This window comes from Ixodes scapularis, unplaced genomic scaffold (genome assembly GCF_016920785.2).
Source record: "Ixodes scapularis isolate PalLabHiFi unplaced genomic scaffold, ASM1692078v2 PGA_scaffold10__122_contigs__length_95168666, whole genome shotgun sequence".
NCBI classification, from domain to species: domain Eukaryota; kingdom Metazoa; phylum Arthropoda; class Arachnida; order Ixodida; family Ixodidae; genus Ixodes; species Ixodes scapularis.
The window spans coordinates 90,567,619-90,578,284 of NW_024609836.1; the positions used below are offsets into that span (position 1 = coordinate 90,567,619).

The 10,666-nt window shown below is 47.9% G+C and overlaps 1 protein-coding gene across 1 annotated transcript; it reads right to left on the bottom strand.

Annotated features, from left to right (window-relative positions):
• Positions 1 to 1,512: 1,512 nt before the first annotated feature.
• On the bottom strand, positions 1,513 to 9,345 carry LOC115316796. The gene is made up of 5 exons (XM_029976291.3): positions 9,232 to 9,345; positions 6,455 to 6,575; positions 5,757 to 5,896; positions 4,285 to 4,408; positions 1,513 to 1,755 (listed from the first exon to the last, which is right to left on the bottom strand). The coding sequence occupies exons 1-5, from the start codon at positions 9,296 to 9,298 to the stop codon at positions 1,611 to 1,613; spliced, it is 597 nt and encodes a 198-aa protein (XP_029832151.3). The 5' UTR covers positions 9,299 to 9,345; the 3' UTR covers positions 1,513 to 1,610.
• Between the last annotated feature and the right edge of the window lie 1,321 nt (positions 9,346 to 10,666).

Sequence of the window (10,666 nt, forward strand, 5' to 3'; positions counted from 1 at the left end):
TACGTTTACTCCGGACTCCATGAACCCGACGGCGCAAGGTCAAAGCGATCAAAGAGCACCGCCGCCATCGCCACCCGGTTTTCTCTGCACTTTGCGCGACAACGGCACTGCAACGGAGGGCACTCGCCTCGGCGTTAACAATCCGCGAAATAGATTAATTTCCCACTCTTGAAGCCATTCCAAATGATTAATGAAAATACCTCGGCGTTGTAGAGCATCTGACGACACAATGGTGCCAAGCGCCTGCTCGGCATCGTCGTTGCTTGTGAAGGCCTGCTTATTTGTAGTTGAGACGATGATTTCACATCTTTCGTGCCACCCGTGGAGCTTGCAATAACTTCGAAGGGCAGGGGAATCTTCTCACATGGACACGCAACACCGGAGCCACCAAAACAATCGTACAAACCGTCGCCATGTTTGCTTTTTCTTCGTCACTTCGGGCGTGGTCAAATCATCGCGAGATGTTTTCTGGCTCGGCTAGATGGAAACCAACAGCGGCAAAGTGGCGTATGGACAAAGGGCTCTCACATTACTGGCACTATACACGCATACCGCGGTAAACAGGACCGATTCCGGCGGAACGGCAGTCGGCACACCAGCGAAGAAGCCCGCGGCTGGAAGCAGCCGACGCAGGCCGACGCAGCCCCCCGTCCCCATGAGCGTCTGGGTTCGAGATTATTGGTCGCTTTTGCTCCTTGCGGTCGAGGCTAAAAACAGCACTTCCGGACAAAGGTCTATACGTAGCGTGAGCTTATGCGCAAAAAATGAGAGGCACTATCAAGCAGCTCCGGTGCAGCGTCAGACTTGGCTACTGCGCAACGGAGGAACACAGCTGGGCACGCGGTGGCGCCAGTGCGTCTGCCGCGGCTATGACGTCACTCCTCTGGAATGCGAAGACCGGCGAGGCGCGCACGGTGGCGGAGGAGCCCGCGGCGGCGGCGGCTCCGGCACGCCAGCTGTGCGCCGTGTGACGTCACTGCTCCTCGCGCTTGCGCAGACCGGCGAGGCGCGCGCGGTGGCGGCGGAGCCCGCGGCGACGGGGCCTCCGCCCCGCCAGCTGTGCGCCGTGTGATTTCACTGCTCCTCGCGCTTGCGTAGCACGGAGCAAGGCTCATTATGCGAGCCACGCGAAACTGCACAACGCTACAAAAAAAAAAAAAAAAAAAAAATGTTGCACAGCCACGCGATTTCTGGCAACAATCTCCTTCCCTTCATGTCTTCTCTCTCACCCGTCGAGTTTCGGTTTCAGATTCGAGCAGTTGCGTTTTTTTACTTTGTTGAACATTTACGTGACGCTGTAGCAAAATATTGATTGGGTAGACTTCGGACACCATAATAGATAGTCTAACAAAACAAAAAAACACTGTCTGCAGGAATGTTTGAAGCATCCACATGTGCATGAAGCAGACATGGTTCGATGATTCTACCATCATGTCTGCAGCTTTTGAATGATGTATTTGTATAGAGCAGTGCGACTCTGGAGATCACTGACATGCTGAGAGCCTTTGTAGATTAGGTATTCTGGGAATGTTTATTTGTTATAAAGAACCAACCAATGGCGCAAGCAGGGTTCCCAAGGAGACGAACATCTCCGGTCTTGAGGCGAGTCCCTAGTTGCCGCCGCCAGATCTCGGACAGTCTTCGATGTCCAGCCGAGTAGAGCCGTAGTTTCGGATTGCTTCGAGGGCTAAACTGGCTGACTGGGGGCAGCCCGCTGCCGCCAACGGCATGCAGTCCATCTCGTTCCATATCATCCTGTCAAAGACCATTAAGAAAAAGGGGTGGTCAAGCAAGACTCACCTCATGTGGAAGATCGGAGGCTAGTTCACACACTTGCGACTGCGTATGACCGAGTGAACTAAAGCCTCTTGGGAGCTCTCACGACAAGAGAACACAGAGGCGCGATCTACCGGCTAGCTGTGGAACATTTGGCATTTCTGTCCGTTTCCTATTTTTGTTTCGCGCATCACACTTTCTGTTTTGGCTCGAAAAACGTTTTGACAATGTTATAAAAAACCATTTCTCGTTGATAGAGCGTACATTATTTGGTCTCGCAAATACTACGAAACCTTCGCTCTAGGGAAGTGCGGTTAGAAGGTCCCTCATAGATAGCGCCAGCGTGCCAGTGCGTTCCCTCGTTGTAACACATCACAAGAAATTGGTCGTAAGCGAACGCAATCTGCGTTTGCTCACGATCGCGTTCCTAAACGTTGTTTGGGCTCAGCGCATAAGCAGTAATAATGTTTTTGTTTTGTTTTTTCGCGTACGAAGAGGTTTTGCATATGCTGCTCTAACGTTCGTTAGTGGTTGGGGTTTGCAATATTTGAAGCTGAAGAAAAGCCGCCTGCGTAAAAATCACGCGATTCCAGCGTTGTCGACGGCGAATATATATTCAATATTAGTGGGCTACGCCGAGATCTACGAGGCAGATCTGTTCAAACAAATAACGATCTGTTTACACAGGTTCAAAAAGTGGCGCCTAGCGTTAGACCTCATCCAAACTTGTCCAGGTACTCCACCTGCGGCTTTTAATTTTATTTCGCCGATATTACGGAAGACAACTGTCAGACTTTATTTGACTGGCCGTCACTTATACCATGTTGCCGCGTGCGTGGCCGAGAGGGGAATGCACGTGGCTCCAAAGCAGGCGCCTGGGGTTTAATGCCCGATGTTGGAGATAGCGTTGATCAATCGATTCTGCTCCAATTTCTAGAGGATTCGTGTTTAGCCTTACCCCAAGTGTAATAGATAGATGGCCAACATTACCACGCCGAGTCAGTCTCCACAGGGTTCTATTCTCTAGCATTCTAGGCCGAATATTCAAGATCCAGATTACATTAAATAAGGAGACTGCATGGCCTTGCCAAGTCAGTCTAGCTCAAGCCAGCTGTCACTCCGCTACCTCGACGCTTGCTTCTGCTATCTCGATGCTCGTTCTTTCTTTTGTTTCTGGCAGAAGTTCGCCAATTAGAGCTTTATTTTCAGTATGCGCTGAGCCTTTTCCATCAGCCACAAATGGACATAAGGATATTTTATTTCCTAAGGCGAATATTGTAAAGGCTGCTGATTAATGCTTTAGTAAAAGTTAAAATTAAATAAATTTCCTGTTCGGCCTATGTCGGACTATCCAAATATTTCTCGAGTACTTATTATATATATATATATATAAAAGCAGGTTGTGAAAATATTGCTTGTTTTAAATTCTCTGCATTATTGCAAGCAATTGCGAAGGCAGGTGTGAAAGAAGTAGTCCACTTTCGACCTCGCAATTTTATCGCGTCAAAGAAGCTTCCGAATCAGTGGCGGTCTGTGCGAGTATGCTTGGGCCAGACTAGGACCAGTAACGCCTCTGCAACGGTCACGAACATTGCAGACCGATATCGCTTCGTGGCCTTTTTAAGCAGTAAATATGAGCGTCGGAGGGAACTTTCCAGTGTGTGAAATGCGACGGAAAACATGCAGGAGTACAACGCATCCTCCAAGGCGCAGAGGGGACAGGGAAGCGACGAGTTGAACCAACCTGTAGTTTGCTTCACTTTACAATGGGCCTCAGTGGACACTATTAGCGGCGAGAAGTTACGGTAGCGCCCTCTTACGGTTCTCCCTTGTGACGTCATTACCTTGCATACAAGAAGTTCGATGGTGTTTGTAAATAGCATGGTGGAAGCTTGAAATCATTGCGCTCTCAAAGGAACACTGCCAACACCGTCAAAATTAAAGTTCTTTCGTTCCTCTTATTTCCGTCGAGGATATACCCTTTCCGACGTCATAAGTCAGCGTTCGGCCAATCGTGGAAGGCCGACCACAGCGACGCTTTCGGTCGCGCTCGTCGCCAATACTCTGTTTCATATTTGGCGTGCAACGCTGTCAAAGCTACTGGCGCGAGCGCATGACTTCATCTATGGTTTTGTTTGCGCGAAAGCGCGTGCAAATGATCAACGAGATCAAGCCCCGTGCTCCCACCAGTAGCTTTGACAGCGGTGCACACTAAGTATGAAACAGAGTATAGAAGACACCGGAGTGAATCCTAAGCTCGGAAGGTGTCTGGTGTCCTTTTGGTTGGGCGGCGCGACGCGGGCAGCGCCAAGTCACGAGAAAAGCTACGCTAACTATGGATTGGCTCGTGTATATCGTAGCGGACATCGCGTTCCATTGCAAGACAAAATGGAGTATAATGGTTGCCGCATCACGTGGTTCCAAGATGGCAGCGCCCATGCGAGGCTGGGTTTGATTCCGCGGCACCTTTGATTCTAATAAAACGAGTGAACGACAGTGATCCATCACCGGCATTCGACGTCTTTTTGGGAGAATTTTTCGCTGTCTTCGAGCTCCTTGATTTGGTGATGCGAGGCGTCCAGGCACTGATCAACAACCTCCTTATTGTAACATTCGTTCCAATCAAGTAAGCCTGAAAAAAAAAAAAAGCACGTGATTTTTAAAGGGGCATTGCAAAAAAGTTTAACATTGAAAGAAGGGTAGTTTGTGCCTTGTTATATTTTTTACTTGGGCTACGTTGAAAGAAAACGCGCGCCCTTTCCCCCGAAACACCGCGAATTCGCTATGTAATATGAAAAAAAAGACCTTTTTCCCAATTTGCATTTGCTTGTGGCCGTCATGAGAGTCACGGTGTCATATCCATGGGAATACACCAAATTCAAATTATTTTTTTTTTTTTTTTAGTGCACAGCTCTTAGGCGCCCGTTCCCGCGTTTCACTTTTTCGCCGTCGCCGTCAACATCAGCGTAACCGCCTTGCTAAATTTAGCGGGGAAAGTGAATTGGTGTTGAGGTCACGTGACGTCAATTTCCCTGCTACATTTAGCAGGGAAACTTAACCCGTTTCGTTTTGTGGGGTACTTTTCCCGCTAAATTTAGAGGGAGGAGGAGGAAAGAAGGGGGAGGAGGAGAGGGTACGGAGGAGAACGAGGGGTAGTAGCAGACGGTACAGATTTGTACACGTCCTTCAGTTTTTCTTTTTTTCTTTGCTTGGAGAGGGAAAGGAGAGAGAGAAAAATGCAACTCAGTGTTGCTTGACAAACCTCTGCCTCGGTATGTGCGATCTTTGATTGTTTTTTGTTTTTTTTTAACAGGGAAATCGACTGCGCATAGTTATGATAAATTGATTTTTAGGATGTTTAGAGACGGCAGAGTGAGTTATTGCTATATTTAAGCGATGTCAGAAACTTCCTCGGGGCACCTTTAAAAGATAGTTCCAATAAAATATTACAAATGTAATGGCAGCTTGAGTAGTTCTTTGAGTTTTATACTAATATTGAATTAACGTTTCCTCTAGTAGCAGACACTGCGTACGCTATGCTAAATCTTCGTATTTCAATTTTTTGTTAATAGGGTAAACTTATAATTTTACTGTCATTTTAATCGGAAAACGAAAAAAGTTTTTTACTGGCTTTATTCCGGCTACATCAAAATAAAATTATGGCAAGAGTATACTCAAGAACGGTCGACACGAGAGTGGAACGAGGTCTGCACTAACGCGGCCAACTTTGAAATGTATCCTATGTGAAAGGTGTCTGTAGTTGCACTAGTTGTATAACTTAAAACAACCACCTTGCGAGAAAAAAAAAAGTATTCAGGTGAGCTTTTCTTTGGCTCTGTCAAAACTTAAGAGACGGTTGATTTTTTCTCCGGACCCGCCAAAAAGTAGATGAGCTTTTCTCCGGATTTCAACTGAGCCGGTTCACGGCCTTCGCTTTTATCAGGTACACAATGAGTAGACTCCTAAAGAATGACACTCACTAATGAACAGATTTGGGTCGCAGACCGAAGTACGTGTCTTGTCGAAGCCTTCTTCGAGGATGCGAATGCGATTTTTCACTTCGTCCGCGCATCCGATGGTTATCAGGCCTTCTGTGCAGGCCGACACATTCTTTGCCCACCTGCAAACATCATCTGGAGATCACTCGAACGCACACTACGAGCTCTTAGAAGTCCCCAAGTGCGAGAGCGCCATCACTGGTGTGCACTTAAGCAGTTCAAGCGGTGAGAAGTGTTATTGTTATCATGACCCATTGAATCCGCAGCTTCAGTAGTACGATATGATAGAAGCGCCGAAGAACAGGGACAAAGCGAAGAAGGTATATTATGACAACACGGAGCGCACTCGCAACTTAAAGGTTATTAGAAAACACATTGACTCATATACCTCTATAAAACCACGTCACTTCCAGCCACACCTCTCTCTCTCTCTCAAAAGTAACAAACAAAAATGACAATGACGGTCAGTAGAGTCTGGCGCCAACACTACTTTTTGTCGCGGACGGCGCTGTTGCTGTGGTGGTAACCAGGCCTCGGAGGCCTCGACCATGGAGTGTGGTCACGTGCCCTGGTCCGACGCTCTTATTGGGTCGACAGGGCCGCAGCCTCCCCAGTTCGCCAAGCTATCGTGAAACGGAGGGTAGGGGCTATTGCTTCGGAGGAGTGACAGGGATACCTACCCGCAGTTTTGAGCGGCAGATCGAGCTGAGAAACGATCGCTCCACAGATGTATCTTGTACATCGCATCCTTATAGCAATTATACACCTTGTCAGAGTCACACCTTTCACCTTCGCAGGCTCCTAAAACAAAAAAAAAACATTGAAATAATATTAAAAAAGAAAACAGGTCACATTATAAATATGCCGGAAAAAAAGCAAGAGGAAAGAAAAAAAAAAAAAAAAGATGAGATGAAAGCGTTGTAGATTTGCGGGTTCTGGCAACACCACGTACAATAGACCCCTTTTGAAATACTGCCCACTGTTGGCAGCTGTGTAACCCCTGCACAATGGCGGACTAACACCCCAACGTCACGGCACACGGAAAAAAAAAACAAAAAAAAAACACCCACACAAAAAGGTGATGCGCGCAGTGACGTTGCACTTTCAACGCTGTTTGATTGCCTGATCGGCTCGTTCGCTCTCTTATGGAATGACTTGCACGTTCCTCGATGCAGTTATTCCGCCATTGTGCAGGGGTTCGGACCTACTAATAATCGGCACGGGACTTTCGAAAGGGGTCTATAATCAAAGCCTGTGCACTCGAATTCCGACGTCCTCACAGTGGGATCCAGCTAAGAGATTGGAGTGCTGCGTCATCCATCGGCCGGACCTCGTGTCCAATCAGCGCGTCGAAAGACACTCGGCACCGGGCTTGGGTCCAATTGCTGAGGGGGCGCCAGCCGTCTCTGACAATGTTCATGAACGGAGAGGAAGGTGTTCGAAAATGTAGGTTTTCTCCGAATATATATATTTTCTTTTTCTCCTTATTTTCCTACAGGAGCTTGTTGTCTTCAGTCATGCTGTGGCTGTGCGTACCTGCTCAGAGCTCGCGAGACGCCCAAGAGCTGTCGAAGGATGAGAAGCTCCCCAATATGGAGAGGGGGGGGGGGGGGGGGGGTGCCAGTGAGGAACACGTTCCTCCATTGACAGGAACCTTTTTGTGTAGGTGTGTTATTGCCTCGTGATCAAACCAGACGCGTAAAGTGTGCCGTGACGTTGCGGTTTTAGCCCACCTTTGTGGATGGATTCCACAGCTGCCAAAAAGGGCAGTCTTCCGAAGGGGGTCTATAGCCCAACACACTGCCTGCGCTCGAGCCCGCGTTTGCCCACAAAAGGTGTGGGCGCTGGGCGTGCCCAGAAAATAGATTCGCGCTAGATAAAGACGGTGCGCATGCGCAGAACCGACAGCAGCGCCACCGCGCTGACGTGGCCTCAGTAGAGAGTTCTGTTGGTGCATGGACTCCGAGATTCTTGGCGCGCAAAGCTCTCCTCCGGCCCCATACAAATGCTGGGCTGTCCAGCAAAAGGAGCGTATAGGACAGCTTCTCAAAAGTTCCGCAACATGGAGCGAGTTTACGGACAGGAACCCTAACCACACCAAAATCACGAGATGAAATATGCCCACGCGGCAAAAAACAGCGTATAAAAAAATATATATATATATTTTTGCCAAAACTAGGGCACGAGCGGTGTGGCATCTGAACTTGCGTCTAAAGCGCTGGCGCGCCCTGGCTTGTCAGGCTTTTGTTACAGATTCTTGCAAGCCAGCCCTGGTCATCTGCAACAAGGCCATCTGGAGCAAGCAAAGAGTATAATTCCCGGAAACGAACGCATTTTCACTGTCCACCCATTAAACACACTACTCCCTGCGTGCCAGCAGGCCCAAGCTACCCAAGCAAGCGAGCGAGTAGGGTCGACGAGGAAGCAAACCAGCAAGATCGCAAATAACGTACTAAGGCAGGCGAGCTGATTGAAGTTAAACGTTTTTAAAACCCAAGACGGAGGCTACAGAGAAGGGACAAACACGGGTGCTGAATTTTATTCAGGTCACTTCTTTTATGCCCGTCATCTCCACACCGCCCTCCAATTGTACACGGCTAAAAGGTTCGCTCGATTTCATACCCGACTGCAAAAAATGGTCATAGGGTTCACAGGAAAAGGACACATCAGAGTGACAGGGCAGTATGTGTTCCGTTTTGTCATGGTGTTTCCCACAGCTTGATGTCTATCGTGGGGTGGTTCGGTGTAAAAGAGCTTTTCACGGCTCACTTTAGGTTAGACAAGCTGACGCCCTTTTTGTCAACACAACTACCGTATTTTCCGGACTAAAGTTCGCCCACGGTGCACAGCACGCCACCTGGTGCTTAGTCGACACAAACATCTCCTCATAGACAACACACCTCGACAAATATCTGCTTTCTTAGCTCACAAAGAAGCACATAACATACATAAATGATCATTAACATACTCTTTCATTCGAAAAATTCGTCTCGTCTTGTCATAATCCGCGATATTGAGAAACAACAATCCTGTATTGTCCGTATAGTTCTTAGAGTGTATAGTTTGATCTCCTTGCCATATTTTCGCGGATTCAAGGCAGTTCAACGCGGGCACGCATGCAGTGCGTCTGATATTCCACAGGAAAGCCGTGCCACAGCGCAGTAGGCGGTTATAGAGAGTATTAAATGAACGCCATACTTAATTGGGCTGCTTAACGCTCAGGCTCAGAACGAGTTCATGTTTATACGCTGCAAATACCAGCAATGTTGGTAATGTGCAATGGACGTTGCGAGAGGTCTGCGGAAGGTCGCACGGTCAGCACGTGGTCAGGAGTCGCTGACTGGGCTAAAGTCACCAGTGAATACTTCTCATCGGAATGGTCTGATACAGTGTGTCTCTTACCATCCCGGCGGCATGACTTGTCACCTCACTCGGAAGAATATATTCAGATACTTACCTCGCTGAATGACGAGAGCCGAGAGGAGTACAATGGCAGCAACAATTTTCCCAGCGGAGTGTTCCATTTCTGCGTTCTGGAGGAGTCAGCGGAACGCGGCTGGTGCAGGTCGCAGTCTGGCGCTGACTTTATACCCGAGCGACAACGAAAGTTGCGCAAGACCTTCTCGAACAAACCAGAAAATCAGAACGATACCTTGACTTCGCAGGTATGGGTTATCGAAAGAACAAAAAAGGGGAAAGGGGGGGAGTGATTCGATAGTACACAGAGCGGCCAAGGAGCAGCCACATTGAGATAACGAACCCATCTAAAGTGGCAAGCTCTAATTGGGCACGAGTATATTGCATCACGCTATGATCAAGAGCCTCTGTCCGAAAATTGCACCTACAGATTTCGTTTGATATCTATGTCTTTCTTTTTATTCACCTAGGTTACGTTTGCGCACTATACACTTTTCCAAAAAACGCTGCTAGGCCGACGCCATGTTGCTGATGCTGATGTGGCCAATGCGACTCGCGCGCCCTCTATCAGCTAGAAATTTTCTGCCACTCTCTTGGATGTGAAAACCCTCTCAGCGCGATCCTCTACCTATGTTTTTTGCGGTTTTGGATTCGATGTTTTCTGACCCCTCTTGAAACTTTCCACATAATTTTTCTGATGCATGCTGCGTATTCTGTCTGTGTTATCTTCCACTGTGAGAACTAGGGCTGGTAAGTGTCTGGCCATTAAAGCGTTTCTGCTGGTCATTCACGGGAAACAAAGAAGAGGAAGGACGTCGAACGGCCCTCGACGAGATTTTGCGAACAATGACAAATGTTCTCTTCCCTCCCAGAGATAATCCGCGTAGAGTCCTTCTCAGTCACAGTCAAAAATACGTGTTCGGGTTGGAGTCAGTCGCGCCCGTTCTTTTGCCGTGTGCTGTTGTGAAAAAAGGAAGCTCTCCCCAAAACGTGCCCCAAAACGAAGTCATCTTGGACTCCGTCCGATCGTCAAAATGTGACTGTCCTCGACTGGGACTGTGTTATTTGAGATCTTTCTCAAATGAATTATTTTCAGATAACGCTAAACCGTGTGGTACGCACAATGTAGTGTTCGAATTTTGCACTTGCTAAATTGTATGTCCGGGTCCTGTCCATCGTTAAACACATTATTTGTAAGCGTGAAAAATGCATGCCTTTTGGCTATCTTTGTCAAATATTTCCGACAGTTAAGCGCTTTGTCGTTTGATGCACGGCTAACCGAGCGGCGCCGTTGAAACTTATCGTAAAAAAACACACAACAAATGACATTCCATTCGCATTCGTTCTGCCACGTGCGTACCCAAGAATTTTTTTTTTTTTTTAGTTTGGTACAATGTTTTTTTCACGTCGTCGGGAAAATACATACACCATGAAACACAAAATACAGCGGGAAACGACGAGCATTTAGTCGCCAG